Genomic DNA, 24107 nt, shown 5'->3' with positions numbered 1-24107 from the left:
CTATTGCTAAAATTTCCTCCCCATTTTCCTGTGTGATAAATCTACCGGTTCCCTGAGGAGACGACCCTACTCACCACTATACTCATTCAGTTTTGGTAGTAGGTCTAATATAAATTGTATTTTTGGTGGTTTGACACCCACCAAATTTTGGCGCCGTTGCCGGGAAATATGTGTTTTAAGTGACTTATTGCACAGGCTTTAGTTTTTATTTTTATTTTTATTTTTTTTATTTTTATTTTATGCCTCGATCTTCTCGTACTGGAGAATTAGAATTTGATCCAGAGATCGAGAAGGCTGCAAGAAGGTTGACCAAGGAGGCAAAGTTGCGTAAGCAACAAGATTCAACGTCACCTTCAGAATCTGAGCAAGAGTTTGTTTCCAGTGATTCATCAAGTGAATCTGAAAAAGAAGAAGTGCATATTCCCCGAGTAGCAATGGCAGCCCCAAGAACTTTGAGGGAGTTGGCAACTCCTAACGTGAACCAGCAGCCATTATGCATTACATTTCCTAACACGGAAGAGGCATTTGAGCTTAAATCTGGTCTTATTCACTTACTTCCTACTTTTCGTGGTATTGCAGGTGAAGACCCACATAAACACTTGAAGGAATTTCATGTGGTGTGCTCCACAATGAAACCTTAAGGAGTCACTGAGAACCACATCAAGTTGAGAGCCTTCCCTTTCTCTTTGGCAGATAAGGCTAAAGATTGGTTATTTTACCTGCCATCTGGATCCATCACTACGTGGGAAGAATTGAAGAGAAGATTCCTCGAGAAATTTTTCCCTGCCTCTAGAGCCGCCAATATAAGGAAAGAAATATGTGGAGTTAGGCAGGCAAATGGGGAAACTCTATATGAGTACTGGGAGCGCTTTAAACAACTGTGTGCCAGTTGCCCACATCATCAAATCCCGGACCAGCTCTTGATATAATATTTCTACGAGGGATTATCACCCATGGATTGGAGCATGTTAGATGCAGCCAGTGGCGGCGCTCTGGTGAACAAGACCACAGACGAAGCCACGTTATTGATCTCCACCATGGCTGAAAATTCCCAACAATTTGGAGTGAGAGCTGATGGAGCAATAAGAAGGGTCAATGAAGTGAATCACTCTGACTTAGAAGGTAAACTATCTGAGCTTACCTCTCTGGTGCGTCAAATGGCAAGGGGGCAATTACAATCTGTGAAGACTTGTGGTATCTGTGCTGCTCCCGGATACATGACTGACATGTGCCCAACTCTCCAGGAGGATTCACCTGAACAAGCCAATATAGTGGGAGATTTTTCTGGACCACCTCCACGAAGGAATGATCCTTTTGCACCCAATTACAACCCAGGGTGGCGAAATCATCCTAATTTTAGCTATGCTTCAAAACCCCCTGGTTTTCAACAACATTTTCAACCACGGCCACCAGTGCAACAACCATCCACTTCCAATTCAAACATGTCTCTTGAAGATATGGTGAAGTCACTGGCCCAAAGCACGAGTCAATTACAGCAAGAGGCTCAAAAATCTCAACAGGAATCTCACAGATCTCAACAAGAGACTCGTGCTAGCATTAGGAATTTGGAAGCACAAATGTCCCAATTGGCAACTTTCATGAGCAACCTGGAAAATAGCAATAGAGGGAAATTACCATCTCAAGTAATTCCTAATCCCAAGGAGAATGCCAGTGCAATGCAATTACGGAGTGGCAAGGAGGTACAGTCTCCTAGGCGTGCCCACGCCAGAGAAGAAGAAGTGCCCAGGAAGGTGGAAGAGGAAGAAGAGAAACAATCCTCTGAAATCTCAAAGAAAGTTGACATTCCTCTTCCTTTTCCTAGCAGGTTTACAAAAGCTAAAAAAGAAGAATCTGAGAAAGAGATTTTGGACACCTTCAGGAAAGTGGAGATCAATATTCCTTTGTTGGATGCTATTAGGCAATTGCCTAAATATGCTAAATTTTTGAAGAGCTTATGCACTAATCGCAATAAGTTGAATCTGGATGACAAGGTGAAGGTGGGGGAGAATGTCTTAGCGATGTTTCAAAGGAAGTTGCCCCAGAAATGCAAGGATCCAGGTATGTTTACTATACCATGCATAATTGGCAATCAAAGAATTGAAAAAAGCATGCTTGACTTAGGTGCTTCAATAAATGTCATGCCTCTTTCAATTTTTAAAGTTTTGAATTTAGGATCCCTCAAAGAAACTAGGGTAATCATTCAACTAGCAGATAGGTCTAATGTCTACCCTGAGAGCCTAGTTGAAGATGTTCTAGTAAATGTCAATGAATTCATTTTTCCTGTGGATTTTTACATTGTTGATATGAATGATGAATACTCTACTAATTCAGCAGTGATTCTTTTGGGTAGACCCTTCATGAGTACAGCAAGAACTAAAATAGATATACATGAAGGAACTTTATCTGTGAAATTTGATGGAGAGAAGGTCATGTTCAATATTTTTGATGCAATGAAGCATCCTGTGGATACTGAGTCTGTAAATTTTGTTGGCATGACTAACACCATTGCGCAAGAGAATTTTGAACAGAATTTCATGGGGAACAAGTTGGACTTTGTCTTACAACAAGGCAAGACCAATTTGGAAGTGGACGACATGGAGGAGGAGGAAGTCAAAGAAGCTATCATGTCCTTACATTCACTACATCCGCTTCCAGGCAGGTTTGAAAATTCTTTTCTACCATTACCAATTTCTAATGAAAGAATTCTACCTTCTGTTCAACAGGCACCTAATGTGGAATTGAAGGAACTGCCCGAGCATTTGAAATATGCTTACTTGGGAGATAACAAGACTTTGCCTGTAATCATTGTCAATGATTTAACTGCGTTGCAAGAAGAGAGGCTCTTACGGGTCTTACGGAAATTTAAACCAGCAATTGGATGGACGTTAGCAGACATCAAAGGCATCAATCCATCCATTTGCATGCATCACATCCTTTTGGAGTCGGACGCAAAACCCGTGAGAGAGCATCAACGCAAGCTCAATCCAGCAATGAAGGAGGTGGTGATGAAATAGATTCTCAAGCTCTTAGAATTAGGAATTATTTTTCCTATCTCTGACAGCCAGTGGGTAAGTCTAGTCCATGTTGTTCCCAAGAAGACTGGAATCACATTGGTGAAAAATGAAAAGAATGAGTTAGTGCCAATGAGATTGCAAAATGGGTGGAGAATGTGCATTGACTTTAGGAAGTTAAATGCCGCAACTAGGAAAGACCACTTTCCACTCCCATTTATTGATGAAATGCTTGAGAGATTGGCAGGTAAGTGTTTCTTTTGCTTTTTGGATGGTTACTCTGGATATTATCAAATTATTGTTGCTCAAGAGGACCAACATAAAACCACTTTTACCTGCCCTTTTGAAACTTTTGCATATCGCCGTATGCCTTTTGGTTTGTGTAATGCTCCTGGAACATTTCAAAGATGCATGATGAGTATTTTCTCTGATATGATTGATAATTGCATTGAAATTTTCATGGATGATTTTACAGTATATGGTGATTCTTTTGATCAGTGCCTAGACCATTTAACAAAAGTTTTGAAAAGATGCATTGAAACAAACTTGGTTCTTAATTATGAAAAATGTCATTTCATGGTTAAGGAAGGCATAGTTTTGGGCCATGTTGTTTCATCAAGGGGTATTGAGGTAGATAAGGCTAAAATTGATTTGATCACTAGTCTACCTTACCCTACTAATGTCAAGGATATTCGTAGTTTTCTAGGCCATGCAGGTTTTTACAGGCGTTTCATAAAAGATTTTTCAAAAATTGCTCAACCGTTGTCTCGCCTGCTTCAAAAGGAGGTGCCATTCAACTTTGGAGATGATTGCAAATTGTCCTTTGACACACTCAAGGGTATGTTGACCACGGCACCAATCATCCAACCCCCAGACTGGAAGCTATCCTTTGAGCTCATGTGTGACGCCAGTCAGTATGCCGTAGGAGCTGTGCTTGGACAGCGAAGTGGGAAGTGTAGTCACGTGATATACTATGCGTCAAAAACATTGACACCAGCTCAATGCAACTACACCACCACGGAGAAGGAGCTTTTAGCTATTATTTTCGCTTTTGAGAAATTTAGATCATATCTATTGGGGTCAAAAGTAACGGTTTACTCTGATCATGCAGTTTTGAAGTATCTCCTGTCAAAAAAGGAGTCCAAGCCAAGACTCATTCGTTGGGTGCTCTTGCTGCAAGAATTTGACTGGGAGATCAAGGATAGGAGAGGGGTGGATATTCAGTAGCTGACCATTTGAGTAGGTTGATAAGAGAAGAGGAAGTAGTTCCCATATCTGAGGTATTTCTTGATGAACATCTTTTCTATCTCAAAGGTAAGGAACCTTGGTATGCAGATATTGTGAACTTTTTGGTCAGTCATAAATTTCCTATTGGCATGAGTAAGAGTAAGAGGGATAAGATAGTCCATGATTCTCGATACTATATTTGGGACGAGCCATATCTGTGGAAAATAGGCTCTGATCAAATTATTCGTAGATGTGTATTTGAAAGTGAAACTCCTTCTATCCTTGCTCATTGTCATAATTATGCATGTGGTGGCCATTTTAGACCTAAGAGAACTGCTAGAAAAATCCTTGATTGTGGCTTTTATTGGGAAACATTGTTTCGTGATGCTTATGCATTTTGTAAAAGCTGTGAAAAATGTCAAAAATTTGGAAGTTTGTCTCATAGGGATGAAATGCCTATGTTATTTTGTGAAGTGTTTGATGTTTGGAGTATGGACTTTATGGGACCTTTTCCTAGCTCTTTTGAATTTTTGTATATTCTATTAGCAGTTGACTATGTATCGAAATGGGTAGAAGCAAAGGCTACCCGAACTCATGATGCTCAAGTTGTTGTAGGATTTCTCAAATCCCACATTTTTAGTAGGTTCGGGGTGCCGAGAGCCATCATCAGTGATCAAGGTACCCATTTCTGCAATCGCACCATTGCAGCTCTCATGAGAAAATATGGAGTGCACCATCGTGTGAGTACAACATATCATCCTCAGACCAATGGGCAAGCTAAAGTCTCCAATCGAGAGATCAAGAGCATATTGGAGAAAACGGTTAACCCCAACCGTAAGGATTGGAGCTTGCGATTGGATGATGCTTTGTGGGCATATCGAATACAATTGCGATTTGGCTCCAACAAGGACTACACTGGAAAGAACTAAAAGGAAACCATCTGAGGATCACAAGACGTATGCAAAAAGATGGAGAAAATTGGCTGCCAAGGTGGAACCCTCCATGACTGAAGATGAAATTGTGCGTACATTTATTAAAGCTCATGACCCGCCCTATTTTGAGGAGATTTTTCGCATGACTGGATGTTCCTTCGCAGAAATTGTTAATAAATTGGAAGAGTATGATGAGTTTGTGAGAGCAGGAAAGATTGTTAATGTGTCAGCTCTGAAATCACAATTGGAAGCGATGCAAAATCAAGGCGATAGTAGTAAGAAATCCCAGTTCGAGAAGAAAGAGGAGGAAACTTCATTTGTTTGGAACCAAAGCCCTTCTTTCCGACCTAGGTACCGACAATACCCCACTTATCCATCCCATTACTCACACCAGTCACATCCTCGACCTGTCTATCGTACTACCATTAACCATCATCGATCCCGACCAAATTATCCAAACACACCCACAACACCATTCCATATTTCTCCACCTAACTTCCAAACTAGACCTCGCCCTCCTTATAATCCCAGACCTGTTCCACCAAACAAACAGAACTACAACCATCCTCAAACCCATGAAATACAAAATCCCGGCCGATCTCGAGTTTTTACCAACTTAGTCAGGCCCATTGACCAACTGTACGAACAGCTCAAGGCCGCCGGTAAAATTGATGACATACCTCCTCCAAACTACCCTCGTCGAGGCTTCTCTGTTGGGTACGACCCTCAAGCCGCTTGTGCTTATCATTCTGAAGCACCCGGTCACTCGACTGGTAACTGTTGGGTACTGAAGCATAAGATCCAGGATATGATTGGATTGAAGCAGGAGATATAGTGTTAGAGAAGAGGGAAGAACAAGGATCGAGCACAAGTACAAATCCCTTTCCCGAACACAAAGACACCTGTGAAGCATTTACCCACGATGAGGAAACTTGAAAATCCCGAACTAGTGAGATCACTCCCTCTCGAAGGGAGTTTCGATAAATTTGGGGAATTATTTTTTATTAAATCCATGAAAATTGTTCATGCACGTGTCTTTTGCTTAACCATGTTTTTTGTAAATATTTTCAATCAAGTGACTTTTGAAGACACGTTTCGATCTTTATCTTAAAATGCAATAAAATGTACAGTTTTATACATACTGTGTTACTTACGCATTCTTTTCAGATGGTCACGAATAAAATCCCCTGACCCTTTGGATATCACTGTTCCGAAATTTGATGCCAGCCATCTAGATTCTCACGAATGTGAATTTGAATTTCAAAATGAGAGGAGTAGTGAAGAGACATCCGAAAATGTTTTAAAGAGGCCCGAATGGTATAAGGAGGAACTCAAACCAAATGGGGATCAAGATGAAGGAAATAAAATTAGTGGTCACTTGAATAAAAAGCAGAAAAAGGAGGCTGATGGAAAGTAGCGTCAAGAACAATAATTTCTAGTTGAGAAGAAGCAACCAAATACAGTCAAAAGGAGCGACCTGTGCTTACAATAAACGAGACAGCGTGACTACTCAGAAAAGAGACAAAATGTTGAAGCAGCTGTTGTCAGTGCAAGATTGGAAGGGGTTTGTTGTCAAAAAAAAAAATGATGAGAAAAGTGAAAATGAAAAAAAAAAGAGAAAAAGAAAAAGGAAGAGTATTGCCTGGCGGATCGCTTATGTTTCACAGATATGGATGAAGAGGAGTCTTCCTCAGTCAATTAATTCAGACACATGCAAGAAATTTCGCATTGATGGAAGTTTCCTTTCAGAGTTAATGTAAGGAACAGAATAAAAGTCAGGCCATCTTCCTTTCCCATTGAGACATTTTTTATCCCTAGTTATCCCTTTTGAACCTTTAGAATAAATCATTTCGTTTGGCAACCTCGGAGGATCGCAAACCTCACACTGGGGCAAATTTAGTTTTGAAAAAGAAAAAAAAAAAAACCCACACTGGGGCAAATTCAATTTTTGAAGGAAGAAAAAAAAAGGGATTGAAAGAAAAGAAAACCTCAGTTAAAAAATAGACTGGGGCAAATTTTGAAAGTTTCAAAAGAACGGCAAAAAGCCGAAAAAAAAAAAGGGAAATGAAAAAAAAAAGAGCCTTAGTTAAGAATAAATTAGGGCAAGTCTTGATTTAACCCTAATATAGGGTTGATGCAACAATGCGATCTCAGATCATTTGAACCACTTTTGAAATCAACTTTCAAGCCTTAACTTTTCTAAGCACCTCACCTGACCCCAGTATAAAAGCCAAAAGTCCTGACTTCTGTTCTTTGCAATATCTCTGTCAAGAAATTTTCTAATTAATTGGCAAGTGATGTTCATATACTGATGCCAATATTTTTTAGATGTATTTCTGAATTGATTAGGTGTGAGGTCGACACGACTCATCATGTGAAAACCTGCAAGGACGCCTTTTTAAAAAAAAAAAATCAAAAAAAAATCAAAAAAAAAAGAAAAAGAAAAACAAAAAGAAAAACAAAAGGATGGAGGGTAATTTTGGTGGAAACCCGAAATGACGCTGAGGTAGGGTTGCACAAAGAAAGCAAAGGTGATTCAGTTCATTGGGATTCCTTTTTACATCGTGGTTTTTCTGCTGGCATTGAATTTTGGACGGATGATATCCAAAAGGGTCAAACGGGACACTTTGTTGGAGGCCAAAATATTTTGGTCATCAACATAGATTGCTGGATTTGTGATTCATTTTTCTAAATTCATCTTTTTCTTTCAATACGAGTCGATGGTTATTTTTTACATTACTTTGGTTTGTGACATTTTTGTATAAAAATTCTTTGGGTATTGCATAGTTTCATTTGTCTCATTGGACTTTTTCAAATGACAATTCCCTCAATTTATCGAAAGGTGCATATCTATAAGTTTTCATGTTAAGTTAGCATTGGAAGCTAAGACGATCGGGATGCAATTTGCGGTGCAAGGTCGGCTTTTGCAGCATCAAGGGTAAACATCAAAACACTCATGTTTACTCATTTCTCGAAAGCTGGACAGATCGAATGGTGGTGGCATTATTTTGATTGTTTCACATAGCAAAACTGGAAGAATTATTTTTGTAATTAAGTCATGGAAAGTCACCCAATAATCAAACATCCAGGGTTCAAATAGAAGAGGAAATACGAATCAAGACGTTAAGAAGAAGCAACGATGACACAATGCAAAGCAAATGATTGGTTGAACAAAAAATGATTCAAACTGGGGCAATTTTTTGAAAAGCTTTTTCAGGTAAGTATTCAAGAATTTTTTTTATGCAATAACATGTCTTTTATCACCGTTAGCATTGAGATTTGACTCACTAACGTATGCTATTTTTTGTCACATCCGTTAGCATCGGGTCCAACCCACTAACATGTCTTTTATCACCGTTAGCATCGAGTATTGACTCACTAGCGTGTGTTTTGCTTTTTTTGCATCCGTTAGCATCGGATCCAACCCACTAACGTGATCTTTATCATCGTTAGCATCGAGTATTGACTCACTAACGTGTGTTTTGCTTTTTCATATCCGTTAGCATGGGGTCCAACCCACTAACGTGATCTTTATCATCGATAGCACCGAGTATTGACTCACTAACGTGTGTTTTGCTTTTTCATATCCGTTAGCATCGGGTCTAACCCACTAACTTGTCTTTTATCACCGTTAGCATCGGGTCCAACCCACTAACGTGTTTTTCTGTCACCGTTAGCATCGGGTTCAACCCACTAACGTGTCTTTTATCACCGTTAGCATCGAGTATTGACTCACTAGCGTGTGTTTTGCTTTTTTGCATCCGTTAGCATCGGGTCCAACCCACTAACGTGATCTTTATCATCGTTAGCATCGAGTATTGACTCACTAACGTGTGTTTTACTTTTTTGCATCCGTTAGCATCGGGTCCAACCCACTAACGTGATCTTTATCATCGTTAGCATCGAGTATTGACTCACTAACGTGTGTTTTGCTTTTTCATATCCGTTAGCATCGGGTCCAACCCACTAACGTGATCTTTATCATCGTTAGCATCGAGTATTGACTCACTAACGTGTGTTTTGCTTTTTCATATCCGTTAGCATCGGGTCCAACCCACTAACGTGATCTTTATCATCGTTAGCATCGAGTATTGACTCACTAACGTGTGTTTTGCTTTTTCATATCCGTTAGCATCGGTTCCAACCCACTAACGTGTCTTTTGTATATCATGTTGGGATTGAATTTTTGTCCCACCAATCTCGGCAGGCTCGGGTTTTATTAGGGGTGGCAATCGGGTCGGGTTCGGGTTGGCGGGTCGGGTTGAGGCCTAAGTATAACAAAGAACCTGCTGACCCGAACCCGACCCGCCAACCCGAAACGGGTCAGGGTACCTGACACGAACCCGAAAATTTCGGGTTGGCGGGTTGGCGGGTCGACCCGAAATGACCCGAAACTTTATTTTAATTTATTAATTTATCACTGTAATTTCTAATAAAATCAATTTTTCACAAAATTAATTACATCATCAAATAATAAAAATTTAAATAAATAATTTCAAACCAAATCTAAAATAAATTAAACACCATAAAAGTGTTTTATCCCAAACCAAATATAAAATAAATTAAAACAGTATAAAAGTAAAAAATAACATAATATATTATTTGTCCAAATATAATAATTTTAACTTCACACAAGTTAAATAAATTTATTTAGGATTAAGTAATTAATGCCTTTGGAAAAAAAGAATGATTTAGTTTAGTTAGATAAAATAATTTTTATGTTTATTAAATTAGTTTTAATTCGTAAACGGGTCACATCGGGTCATATCAGGTCATCACGGGTTGACCCGAAATTGACCTGTTTTCTTTTCGGGTTCATCGGGTTCGACCCGATTCTGACCCGAACTCCCGAAACCTCAACCCAAACCCATTAATTTCGTGTTAGGTTCGTGTCGTGTTTTCGGGTCGTGTCAGGAATTGCCACCCCTAGGTTTTATCCCACTGACCGTTTTTTTTTATTTTCGTTGGGCATGGGTTTTATCCCTCCAACCTCGGCAGGCTCGGGTTTTATCCCACTGACCGTTTTTTTTATTTTCGTTGGGCATGGATTTTATCCCTCCAACCTCGGCAGGCTCGGGTTTTATCCCACTGACCATTTTTTTAATTTCGTTGGGCATGGGTCTTATCCCACCAACCTCAACAGGCTCGGGTTTTATCCCACTGACCGTTTTAATTTTCGTTGGGCATGGGTTTATCCCTCCAACCTCGGCAGGCTCGGGTTTTATCCCACTGACCGTTTTTATTTCGTTGGGCATGGGTTTTATCCCTCCAACCTCGGCAGGTTCGGGTTTTATCCCACTGCCAGTTTTTATTTCGTTGGGCATGGGTTTTATCCCTCCAACCTTGGCAGGCTCGGGTTTTATCCCACTGACAGTTTTTATTTCATTGGACTTGGATTTTATCCCTCCAACCTCGGCAGGCTCGGGTTTTATCCCACTGACCATTTTTATTGTCGTTGGGCATGGGTTTTATCCCTCCAACCTCGGCAGGCTAGGGTTTTATCCTACTGACCGTTTTTATTGTCGTTGGGCATGGATTTTATCCCTCCAACCTCGGCAGGCTAGGGTTTTATCCCACTGACCGTTTTTATTGTCGTTGGGCATGGGTTTATCCCTCCAACCTCGGCAGGCTCGGGTTTTATCCCACTGACCGTTTTTATTTTCGTTGGGCATGGGTTTTATCCCTCCAACCTCGGCAGGCTAGGGTTTTATCCCACTGACCGTTTTTATTGTCGTTGGGCATTGGTTTTATCCCTCCAATCTCGGCAGGCTCGGGTTTTATCCCACTGACAGTTTTTATTTCATTGGACTTGGATTTTATCCCTCCAACCTCGGCAGGCTCGGGTTTTATCCCATTGACCGTTTTTTTAATTTCGTTGGGCATGGGTTTTATCCTCCAACCTCGGCAGGCTCGGGTTTTATCCCACTGACCGTTTTTATTTTCGTTGGGTATGGATTTTATATTTCCAATCCCACCAGGCTCGAGTTTTATCCCACTGGCTGTTTTTCTTGATTATTTGATTAATAATTGTGCTTTATCATTCATTTTGTGTTTCATGTTCTCAGACTTTTTCGACTTTGCAAAGATCACAGTTGGTCAACGCACTTGTTTCATTGTGGTTCACTTGCATTCGAACTACGTTTGACATGATTCTCATGACGGGATACGTAGGCAACTCTACATGAGTTCGGTCACGCTTTCTGCAATGTTATTGCATCAATTTGCTCAATAATTTCAGCCAAGTGTTGGCTTGTTTATTTTAGCTCAGGTACAGATAGAAGAGACAGGTAAGCAATTTGGTGTCTACGTCTTTGTCTAGAGTTTCAAAGAAACTCTAGACAAAGAGGGGCAAGCTGTAGACACCAAATTTTTGTCAATTTTTAATATTTTCCCAAGATTTTTCTATTTAATAATTTATTTATTGTCTTAATTTTAATGTGCATTTTTCTTATTTTTGCAGGTTTGTTTAGAAAAGAAAAGAAAAAAAAAACAAAAGAAGAAAAGAAAAATAACAAAAAAACAAAAACAAACCCATTTGAAAAAAAAAATCTCTCTGCCATATCCCTTTTTTTGCTCGTTGCACACAACATACAAAACACACTCCCTCAATTCACTCTCTCGAAGGGAGAGGAGTGACAAGAAAGGACTTTTTGGGGCTCAAAAAAATCTGTTCTCTCAGCTCAGACAGAGGACAAGAAACAAAAAAACAAAAACAGAAGGAGAGGAAGAAAAGCAGGGGATCTCCCTCACTCTCTCGGCTCTTTCTTGGAAGTCAGAGACAAGAAAAAAAAGAAGCACTTTCCACTCCTCACTCTCTTCCTCTCTCGAATTTGGGCAGAAGAAAGAAGACAAGAGGAACAACAAAAAGGGCTCTCTCTATACATTTTCTCCCACAAAATCCAAACACAAAAAAAAAAAGAAAAGGCAGCTATCGGTCAAGGCTTGGAAATTTCATCAAGCTTCAACCGAAAGATTTTCATATTCATTGAGGTATCTCCTTTCATTTTCTCTTCTTTTTCCAGCTTTTTATTTTCTAATTCGTTATACTATAATCATGTGTAGACGTTAGCTTTGTTTCTTTTCTTGCTGGTTTATGTTGTCATTATGTTGTTGGGTTGCTGAATTTGGGAATGGCATAACTAGAATTAAGGAAAAAGAAACGGGCCCATGGATGCATGTCAAGTGCTTGCGAAAATGCCAAAATGAAAAAAAGGAAATTTAGGGGCTGTTTTGCTTTATTGTATCCTTTTTATGTTGTTTTCTTGTCAAATTAAAATCATGGTTGTATTGTAGAAGTTGTAAGGAGTGTTTTGGCATAAATTTTATGTTTTTTTGGTGAAGATTTGAGTGTTTGAAAAAATAAAAACTGGACTGTTTTTTGGCCCTTTGACCACTTTTCTTTCCTTTTTTGTAAAAAATAACTCCGAAAATGGAACCTACACGAAAAATCGAGTGAGGGAGTGTATTTTGGAAAAATTCGGTGACCGGAGAGGTCGCCGGCGACCACCGGCGACGGCGGTCCGGTGGCGGCGGCGCCACCGGCGTCCGCCATGGCCGCCAGCTGAAGCTTCCTCAGCTGGTCGAAGAAGAAGGAAAAAGAAACGGCTGAAGGTGGATTAGGAAGAAAGAAAAAAAAGAAGAAAAGAAAGGAAAGAAAAGGAGAAAAACAAATGGTTTGGGCTAATGTTTTTATTTTCGGGTGGGCTTGTTATATTTCTTTAGTTGGGCTTTCGTTTTATTTCTTTTGGGTTTCGGTTGGGCCGGAGGTTTAGAACCCATGCATTTCTGGGTCGGGTTTGAGTGATACAATGACGGGCTGGCCTGCTCGTTTCTCTGGATTTTCGGCTGGGCTTAGGTAGTTTTTGGCCCAGAAGTAAATAAAATGATGGCCCAGTGGCCTGATTTGTTAAGGAATAAGAAAACGTTTTCGCATATCAGTCCCTGAGCTTTCAAGTATTTTTACTGTGGTCCAGAACATTTTAGATTCCTTTCATCTAGGTCCTTAAATTAATTTCACGTTGGTCCTTGAATTTTATCTTTCATTTAATTTTAACCCCTGAACTTTGAAAATATAATTTTTGTCCCCCAAAAGTTTTCAATTTTTGCAATTCAGCCCTTGACAAATTTTGGCTCTCTTTATTATGATTGTTTCTTTTCTTCAATAACTAATTATGTTACTTTTGAACATATACTTAACTTGTAATTTTTAGATTTGCTTAAATTTCTTTACGTCTGACATATTAATGTGAATTTAGTGCTTGTATTATTATTTTCTTTTTCAATTAAATTGGTGTCATGATCCTTTTGTTCATTGTGAGTATAAATAGGACAATTTGACTCCATTTAGTCACCACTTCAAACGGGAGGTACTCCTATTTTATTATTTCAATGTCAATTACGTGCTCTTATGTGCTCCTATGTGTTCCTATGTGTTTATATATCTTTATATGCTTTATTTATTTGATTTAAATATTCATTCAAATTTTCTTATATATGTTTTAGTTAATTTTTTACAATGATTCAAGAGGCATTTAAAAACCTCAAAAATGCAATAGATAGGATAATTAGATTTGTTTTATTATATTTTTCCCTTCTAGATTGTAGTTAGGCGCTCCCCGATGTAATAGATAGGTTGCGTGTTTATGTGGTTTATGTGTTATGTGTTTTATCCGCTTTTCTTAGGATTTTAGCATCTAGATATTATGTTTACGTGTTATGTGCTACGTGCTCTTATGTGTTTATTTGTTTTAATTTATGCTTTATTTGATTTACTATGAATTGTTAATGCATGACGTCACCACACTAGTCCAACGCTAGTTGTGGCTTCTCCCTCCGCTTACTTGCTAGTCCAACGCTAGTAAGGATTTTTAGAAATGGGCTAGTCCAACGCTAGACCCTTTAGGTTGTCTTGTGCTATATTCATCTTTGTGTGCTATTCACTACATTTTCATGCATATTTTCATTTTTAGGATCTTTTCTCATTTGCATGATATTCCCTATTATATTATCTCTTACCCTCTATAGGTACTAAGCATGTCATTTAGAATCGCATCTCATTTAAGTTAGTTCATTTACTTGTTCATGTTAGGATAATTATTTTCAAACATGAGAAATGGGTGATTATAACTTTTTAGTTTAAACATCCCATTAATCCTTGTATAAGAAAATTAGGTCACGAGTTTTTGCCTTCCCGTACCCTTTATGTTGCATTCCCTTTTTCTTTGATCATTTATATATGTATATAATTTAATTTCTTTTCTTTTCTTTTAATTTCATCATTCGCATATTCGTGACACTTTCAAGGAATCATTGTGGCCTTCGCAATTAATGCGATTGGTTCGATTAAACCCTTGAATGGATATTTTGACCCTTTCGGTATTTTATAAATTTAGATTTGCATCCATGTAGAAAATATCCAAATATGATAAAATTAAGGGTTAGATTAGAAAAATTTTGCCTAAACCTCGCAACTAGCTTAGACTAGGTTGAAAGGGTGCCTTTGGTTTGAGTTAATCGAACATTTGCCTTCCCTTTCTTCAACCGTGACTCCCGAATCCATTTTCTCTTATTTTTCAAAGATCTGGAGTTGTCGAAAAGGGTTTTATTTTATTTTATTTAAATACACTTTTTGGGTGACTTGGTACACCCAAACTCAATACCAAGTGGCGACTCCCCTTTTTCTTGAAAACCCTTTTTAGACTAAATATTTGGACCCAAATTGTCGCATTTTTTAAAGTCCCATTTTAGGTCCTTTTCATTTATTTTAAAATAAAATTACATATTTTGTAAATACCTATTTTTATACTTATATTTTCCATCACAAAAAATGGGGCGCGACAGGTGTTTTGCTGCAGTTTTATTCATTCAGGGAAGGTTTTTTTTGCTCCCTTCACTTGACTTCAACTTTTCGTTCTTACATTGAGGACAATGTAGAGTTTAGGTGTGGGGGGGGGAGTAGTCTAGTTTTTCCTTCTTATTGCTTTCTTTCTTCCAAAAAAAAAAAAAAAAAAAAAACCTTTACCATGTCTTTTGGATTTTTATGGTTAGCCCTGATAAGCAAGGGCTAGATTTTCAAATTTAACTATTGTTACGGTTTTAGATGATAATATGTTAAGTATGATATGATAACATTTTAGGATGTCTCTCTGGTAAATATTTGAGATTTTGTGACTCTTGCAATTTCTTTTGGTTAACTTTTCTAGGCATTGTAAATATTTTTCTGACATTTTTGTGTGAACTGGTTCAACTATTAATTTTAGTTCTCCATGTTAAGGAAATGAAGCAGGCTTGCATGGTTTTAATTTTACTTGGGTGTTTATTTGTGAATAACATTCGGCTAGACTCTGCTGGTTATCATTGACTAGTAACCGGGGGTCTTCACCTAAAGTGTCGATTTTCGCGTCAAAAAGCAGCGATAACTATGAGTATGTGGTCTTTAAGCGGTTAAAGTTGAGTAAACGGGCTCCTTCATTGGAGAGATGTCGGAGTTCGCGTCAAAAGACTTGAATGGCTCAAGACTTAGCACTTCCTTCAAAAAAAAAAAAAAAGAGGAAAAAGAAACAGAAAAAAAAATGAAAATGATGAAAAAAAAAAAAGTATACGAGCATGAAAGTATGTGAATAATTGTATTGCCTGCGGATCCATGAGTCTTTATGTTGAGATTTTGCTTAATAGTTAGACCAGTTATTAAAGAATGTTGGTTGGATATTTTCTATTCTTAGATTAGTCTGGATTTGAAAGAGTCATTGGTTTTAAAAGCTAGTTGGAGAGTTATCTCGTAAAATTTGTCATTAGTACTTGACAGTTATCTAAATCATACATTGGCAATAGTTGCTTTGATTAATAGCCATTGTTTTGAATTCAACTGCTGCAAAAATGTTTGCTCGCTGGGTTGTGTATTTAAAGTTTGAAACGCTTGAGGACAAGCATTGTCTTGGTGTGGGGGAATTTGATAGGGATATAATTATGCATTTTATTTGTGGTTATTTGGTCTTAATTTTGGCAGTTTAGTATGCAAAGTATTGGATTTCTGCTCATAATTAGTATTTGTGTTAATTACAGGCAATTAGTGTTGAAAGTGACAAAAGGGAGGCAAAATCCAGAAGACTCTTGCTTCTAAGGCGTGCCCACGCCAGATAACGCGGAGCTGCGTGATAAGGACGGAGTATGCGATCCTACTCCTTGGAGGCTACCGCAATTCTTGGAAAGTGATGGTAGCTACGTGGGATCAGGAAGTTTTTCCAAAGAGGACTTTTGGCAACAATCCAATGAGGGAATTAAGGAAATAATTCGTTTGAGAAACAACTTCTTATTTTGGCTAGCAAAAAGGACGGCGGACAGCACTACAAATTGGGGGGATTACAATAGACTAGGGGATCTTTTGATTCTTTTGTTTTTTTTTTCCTTTTACTTCTCCACGCAAGCTTTAGACAAGCCGCCGCACCCTTTTACTTCTTCATAGACAAAATTACTTGGAAGCTTGGAATCGCATAATGATTATGCAGCAAGGCTAGTTCTTTTATCTAGTTGAGGAATAAATCAAGGATCGGAGCACCATAACTGTGAGATCGTTTTAATTGTTTATTTTTAATTTATATGTTCATGGGTATTTGATTATTCTCTATTTTTCCCTGAGTTATTATTGTTTAGATTTATTGGATAATTAGGCCTGTTATTCGAGTGTCTAAATAATTGATAGCCAATTAGGATGTTGGCGCGTCGCCTTTAAGCATCTTGATTAGTGGCAAACGAGACAATTTCACCGCCTCGCAAGCGGTCTAATTTGGATCGTGGGGATAATTAATCTAGCCTAAACAAACCAGCATGTGTGTTTGTCATCTAGAATTGGGTCTTTCTAATTCCTAATGCTGTGGCTACATTAAATCCTATGAGCGTTTCTGGGGTTGTCTAGTCACAAGAGGGTAGTTTATGAGCGTCTCTTGACTACCATAAAATTAAGGAAAGATTGGTGGTTGGGCGCATCGCTTGACCACTATAACCAGTTTATTCGTGAGTATATGAATTGTCCCTTGTATCCGTGATCAGTTGTGTGCTTCGATGCCAAGATTAATTCCTTGACTAGGTTGTTTAATTAATTGTTATTTGTGTAATTTGGTTCCCGCTATCTTACTCAACTTTGAATTTCAATTTTTACTCCTTTTTCATTAGTTGATACTATTGCTAAAATTCCCTCCCCATTTTCTTGTGTGATAAATCTACCGGTTTCCTGAGGAGACGACCCTACTCACCACTATACTCATTCAGTTTTGGTAGTAGGTCTAATATAAATTGTATTTTTGGTGGTTTGACACCCACCACAAGCGGCTCAAGTGATCAGCAACCAAGTTCTCTGTCCCACTTTTATTTTTAATCTCCAAGTTGAATTCTTGCAGGAGCAGGATCCATCTGATGAGCCTCGGTTTTGCATCCTTCTTTTCATCTGGTACCTTAAGGCTGCATGATCAGAGAAAACTGTTACTTTTGCACTCAATAAATAAGACCTAAATTTTTCTAATGCAAAAACAACGGCTAGTAATTCTTTCTCCGTTGTAGAGTAGTTAAGCTGAGCTCCGTTCAACGCCTTTGATGCATAGTAGATTACATGTGCCGCCCTGCCAATTCTTTGTTCCAACATTGCTCCCATTGCATAATCACTCGCGTCGCATATTATTTCGAATGGGAGGCTCCAGTCTGGAGATTGAATGACGAGCGGTGATGTCAATGACTCCTTTAGTTTATCAAATGCCATCCTGCACTCATTGGTAAAGTCAAATGCTACGTCCTTTTGCAACAATTTGAACAAGAGTGCTCTAATTTTTGAAAAGTTCTTGATGAACCTCCTATAGAACCCTGTATGACCCAAAAAGAAATGTACTTCCCGTGCACTTATGGGGTAAGGTAAAGCAGAAATAAGGTCGACTTGTGCTTTATCTATTTCTATTCCTCTAACCGACGCTACATGTCCTAAAACAATACCATGCTCCACCATAAAGTGGCATTTTTTTAATTAAGGACTAAATTTGTTTCTATGCATCTTTTCAAAATTAAAGCTAGATTCTCGAGACATTCATCAAAACTATCCCCATATACACTAAAATCATCCATAAACACCTCAATAATCTTTTCTACATATTCGGAGAAGATACTTACCATGCACTTTTGAAAAGTTGATGGAGCATTGCAGAGGCCAAAAGACATTCTTCGGTAGGCAAATGTACCAAATGGTCTTGTGAATGTGGTTTTCTCCTGATCCTCCGGTGTTATCGCAATCTGAAAGTATCTTGAAAAACCATCGAGAAAACAGTAATAGACACGACCAGCCAACCTTTCTATCATCTGATCAAGAAAAGAAAGAGGGAAGTGGTCCTTTTTTGTTGTCGGTAGTCAATGCACTGGTGCCATCTTGTGGGTTTGCTCACCGAAACCATCTCACCTTCCTGGTTCTCTCCTACGGTTACTCTCACCTTTTTCGGGACTACTTGAATTGGGATTACCCATGGGCTGTCTAAGATGGCGAAGATGATTCCCACTTCCAAGAGTTTGAGTATCTCCTTCTTGATTACTTCCATCATTAGCGGGTTCAATTTTCGTTGCACCTGTCTCACCGGCTTTGTATCATCCTCAAGCCGTATCCGGTGCATGCATAAGGACGGGTTGATTCTTTTGATGTCTGCTATACTCCACCCTATCGCCTCATTATAATCTCGAAGAAGACGAACTAGGTTGTCTTCTTGACTCGATGACGGTGTGCAGAAATTATCACCGGTAGGACCTTCTTGTCCCAAAGGAATGCATACTTCAAGTGTTTCGAGAGAGGTTTAAATTCCAACTCGAGTGCCTGCACAACAGAAGGTAACAACTTTTTCTGCGTTTCAGGTACAAATACAGAAGCGAGCTCATACCTTGAGAAAATTAGTGAAAGTGAGTGCAGTGCTTCAACCGCACGATACAACTCATCACTTATTTTCACACTGAGTGTTGCTCCTAACTCAAGGTGTTTCGCCAGAGCTACTTCCAATTTGTCCTCCCTATCCAGTTTAAACTTTTCTTGTACAAGGGGCTCAATAACACTCAAAATAAAAACAGAGTTAGATTCCTTTGGGTATTTCATCGCATCAAAAATATTAAAATTTATAATTTCTCCATCAAATTTCATTGACAAAGTACCCTCATTCACATCTATTTTTGTCCTAACAGTGCTTAAAAATGGTTACCTAACAAAATAGGTGACGGATTTAATGACCTTTCATCCCCCATATCTAGGACAAAAAATCTGCTGAGAAGACTAACTCATTGACCTATACCAAAACATCCTCAACTAACCCTTTTGGATAAGCATTTGTACGGTCTGCTAGTTGGATTATCATGCCTATGCCTTTTAATGGTCCAAGATTAAGAGACGCATAAATAGTCTTAGGTATTACATTAATCGACGCCCCTAAATCCAACATCGCTTTCCTAATTGGGGTACCTCCTATTTTGCAGGGAATTGTGAACATACCTGGGTCTCCACACTTCGAAGAGAGTTTTCTTTGGAATATAGCCGACACATTTTCTCCCACCGCCACTCTTTCGTCACCCCTTAGCTTCCTTTTGTGGGTGCACAAATCTTTCAAAAATTTGGCATACTTCGGTATCTGCTTGATTGCATCCAACAAGAGGATGTTGATCTCCACTTTTCGGAACACATCCAAAAGCTCTTTTTCCTTTTCTATCTTTTTTGTCTTTTCCAACCTGTAAGGAAAAAAAGGTAAGTTAGATTTAATAGGGGGTGAAGGAGTGAGTTTTACCTTAGGGTTCTCGCGAATGCGTCCTTCCTCTTCAATATCCTTTTCTATTTCCTCCTCACTTTTGCTTTTCGAATTTTTCACTTTAGGTCCTTTCACTTTCTTGCCACTCCTAAGTGTCATGGCACTTACATTCTTGGGATTTGCCTCGGGTTGCGATGGTAATTTTTCATAAACGTGGGATTCCAGGAGATTAATGGCAGTTGTCATTTGGCTCATTCGAGTCTCCATATCTTTCATGCCTGCTCTGGTGTCCTGTTGGAATTGAGTAGTGCTCGTGACCAAGGATCTAGTCTCTTGCTGGAACTGAGCAGTAGTCGTGACCAAGGATCTAGTCTGAGTGGTAGTCGTGGCCAGGCTTTTTATAATATCCTCCAAAGAGCTCCCTGAGTTGGAGAATGAAGGTTGAGGTTTTGGTTGCCATGGTTGCTGAAATCCTGGTAGACGATTTGAGAATGAATTCTGTGGCCTGTTCCCATATCTGAAATTTGAATGGTCTCTCCAACTGGAGTTGTACGTGTTGGAGTACAGGTCATACTGCTTATGGGACGTGGGCACGCCTCAGGCCATATTTACCTGTTAAGACCCATCCTCTTACATAAAGGGACATGTGTCCGTACAGTGATCCATGCTTGTACAGATTCTACAGACCTTCGCTCGCTGCGTATTCCCTACGGCTAATTGCCGAACAAAAGAGGTCAACTCTGACAGTTGCTGCTGAATGGATGACGTTTCTATCTCGTTGACCCTACGGGTGGGGTTGCTCTCACGGAAGTCAAATTGCTGAGAGTTTTCTGCCATGGCTTCAATAAGCTCCCACGCTTTTTTCGGTGTTTTGTTTGCCAGTGCTCCTCCACTCGCAGCGTCAATGATACTTCTGTCAGTTGACTAGAGCCCTTCATAGAAGTACTGGATCAATAGTTGTTCACTAATTTGATGCTGCGGGCATCTAGTGCACAACTTATTGAACCTTTCCCAATAGTCATACAAGGACTCCCCAGAATACTACTTAATGCTGCATATCTCCTTCCTCAAACTCGCAGCCCGGGATGCAGAATTTTTCTAAAAACTTATTTTTCAACTGTACTCATGTGATAATACTACCTACGGGTAGGTAGTATAGCCAATGTTTAACTGTATCCTTAAGAGAGAAAGGGAAGGCTCTTAGTCTAATTTGTTCTTCAGTGACTCCAGGAGGTTTCATGTTAGAACAAACCATTTCAACCTCCTTGACGTGTTTGTGGGTTTCTTCACCAGAGAGACCATGGAACCAGGGTAAGAGGTGAATCAACCCCGATTTTAGCTCGAAGGCGGTATTCTCAGCTAAAGTTAGGAATGTAATGCACAAAGACTGGTGAGTCAACTCCGGGGCAGCCAACTCCCTTAGTGTTTGGTTGTTTGTCATGCTATATTCGTTCTCTATTAACTCGTTTGCAGTAGATGATTGCCCTTCTTTTCATCTCCTGGTCTCTTGCCTTCGCCTACGCGCTGCCTTCTCAATCTCAAGATCGTATATCAATTCACCTGTGCGAGAAGAGCGGGGGATAAACTAGCAAAAATACCAAGAAGAAACTGAACTCAAAAAGAAATAAATAATTCAAACACCAGTCCCCGGCAACGGCGCCAAAAATTGATAGGTGCCGAACCTGTGTAATAATAATAAATAAATCTAACTACCACCAACCCTAGGTACGACCGTAGAATTTAATTTCTAGATTGTATTAATAATTAGAAAGGGTCAATCCTAATTAACAAACACGCTATGAGGGTTTGTTTAACTTAGATCGTATATTTCCCTGGCATAAACCCAATTACGCCAGTTACTACTGAGATGGAGATAATCGAACAATTACGGATTCAATTACTCCTAATTAGCAAAATAGCCTACATGAATAATTAATTATTGCGCACTAATCAATCCCACACAAGAGCTATAACGATTAAAAGAAGGAAACATATAAATACCAATAAATGAAGGAAACAATTAAAAACAGTTTAGATTTCACAGTAATTGCCGAACCAAATCATCTGTTGCCCCCCTTGACTAGAATTGAGAAGTTAGTTCTCCATTAGTGGAGAACACGCCATGTAAGACAATTGAAGAAAAGGGTCGTCTCTTGTCTCTCCCAACTCGGCCAATCAGAGAAAGGGGAACAAGAAAGGTTGTCGTTTTCTATCCTTTTCCAATCAAAGCAAACAAGAGAAATTGATACTTGTTCAATTCGGTCAACCGAGAAAAGAAAAGAACAATTGATTTCGATTGTTTTCAATTGTCTCCAAAGCCAAACGTACAGAGAGTCTGATGCTCTCTTTCAATTTTCGGTCAAACAAGAATTAAAAGCAATTTTCAATGGTCCAAGATGGCGGCTAGCTTTGTTTTCTCCTCCTAATTGCTACTAAACTCCACAAAAGTCAAAGGCAAAAAACCTCCCTCCAGTACCATACCCTTTTTCTGCTTTCTAGCCCCACAAAAAGTGTAGGAATCCCTCTCAATGTCGGCCAGGCCCCACCAGTGAGAGAAAAACGTAATCTGCTCCAAATCTTTTCCTAAAAGTTAGATAACAAAAACCTTCTAATTAACAAATCCTATTACAGATAGCTTTCTTCAATTTTGGGAGTGGCCCCACTGCTTTTCCAAAGTTGTTTTCCGCTGCCTTGCCCAGTATTCTGGAACGTGCGACTGAATACGGCCTTTTTGGGTTGGGGTTAGGCGTGGGTACGCCTAAATGTCAAGAAGTCCTCTGGAATTCAATTTTTCAGCACGTTTCCGCATTACTTCTTGCAATTAACACAAATCACCAAACTTGAGTAGAATCCATCCAATAGCGCGGCATTTAGTTCCAACAATTATGAAATAACAGTGAAATAACCCACTAAAACGCACCCTATCACCAGACCTGCTAGAAGGAAATACTGTGGAAGAAGCACAAGCACACTTAAAGGATCTTATCATCTGGTATATCTAGCAATCCATGACTTCTGATCACACGTATCCTTCGATTTTTTATTCTGGCAGCAGTTATGCAGCATAACACTGAGAAGATTGTAGCAAGTGCAATGCCAATTGACGGAGCATGCTTTTCTTTTCGTGTTCCCCTTAAGTAGCTTCCAATGGCAGCATAGATTAACTTAATCTGTGACTTTGACATTTCATAAAACACCAGAATGACTGAATCAGGCCACTGTAGTTTTCCAATCTTGTAATTCATGTGGTTTTCTTGCTATACAAAGTATGTGTTTCCTATAGAACTAATGACTCAACAAATGACCAAGGTGATCCAAATTGGAATCACGGGAAGGATGATTTTTGTCTTCTCTACTTTTGTCCGAGTGCACAGTCTCCATCTGTATTTTTCTGGATCTTCAATTTCAATCATCAATGGGATGGCAGCCTTGTCCAAGAAACTGAGTCAAGTGCATAAAAGATAAAAATGAGCTAGAGCCAAAGTTGAGAAAATTAAATGCATCAAGCTTTCTAAGTATCGAACACGCGATAATAATGTCACATTTGGACTAAATGAGCTTAGAGAATCTAAAATTTATAAATCTGCTGAAAATTTCACAACTCTAAAACCATTCCACTGGCAATGTAGATATTTGGTTGTAAAGCATAAGAATTATTAGAGTTCAGCAAGCTATTATTAGCTATTGGTACTATTTAGAATGATACACTAGAGTTCTTCCATGGAATTTGGGGTCTGGGGGCAGGTACGGCATTGATGTACTTCTTACTAATTTTGGCATACAATCATACAACTTGCTGCATCACTATCAAGAGCCAGTGTACGCGACCAAAATTGACGACTAAAACAACAACTTGAAAGCACATCAGATTTTGTAAGAAATGCAGCATGACAGACCTTGATCACATCTTGCCTCATCTATAGATTTTAATGGATTATTGACTAGGATACACTTTTTATAAACAAACAAGTTAATCAATCTAGAGAAGATAAATAATGTATAGAAAACAAAATACCAGGAGAAAAATTTTTGTCCAACCTGAGTAGTATGAAGCAATTTTGGAGTGCCAGTGTCCTGTTTCTCATAAAAACTCTGAATATTACTTGGGATCTTCAAACATTTTGCGTGCGGAGCCTACAAAGACTCTGAAAACATTTTTAGCTAATGCTCTTGAGTTACATATTCAC

The 24107-nt window shown here is 39.0% G+C and overlaps 1 protein-coding gene, 1 long non-coding RNA gene and 1 other non-coding gene across 3 annotated transcripts; 2 read left to right on the top strand and 1 right to left on the bottom strand.

Annotated features, from left to right (window-relative positions):
- Window positions 1-800: 800 nt before the first annotated feature.
- Window positions 801-907, bottom strand: LOC113738328 (small nucleolar RNA R71). Its single transcript, XR_003460114.1, has one exon. It is a non-coding gene; the product is annotated as a small nucleolar RNA R71 (small nucleolar RNA).
- Window positions 908-953: 46 nt separating this feature from the next.
- LOC113737605 (uncharacterized) lies at window positions 954-3014 on the top strand. Its single transcript, XM_027264808.1, has one exon. The coding sequence runs from the start codon at window positions 954-956 to the stop codon at window positions 3012-3014; it is 2061 nt and encodes a 686-aa protein (XP_027120609.1).
- An 8675-nt stretch (window positions 3015-11689) lies between these two features.
- LOC140038272 (uncharacterized) lies at window positions 11690-16793 on the top strand. The gene is made up of 2 exons (XR_011842111.1): window positions 11690-12160; window positions 16232-16793. It is a non-coding gene; the product is annotated as an uncharacterized lncRNA (long non-coding RNA).
- The last annotated feature ends 7314 nt before the right edge of the window (window positions 16794-24107 follow it).

This window comes from Coffea arabica, chromosome 3e, assembly GCF_036785885.1.
Source record: "Coffea arabica cultivar ET-39 chromosome 3e, Coffea Arabica ET-39 HiFi, whole genome shotgun sequence".
NCBI lineage: Eukaryota > Viridiplantae > Streptophyta > Magnoliopsida > Gentianales > Rubiaceae > Coffea > Coffea arabica.
The sequence above is the reverse complement of the archived record's forward strand: the minus strand, read 5'-3'. Positions and strand labels throughout refer to the sequence as shown.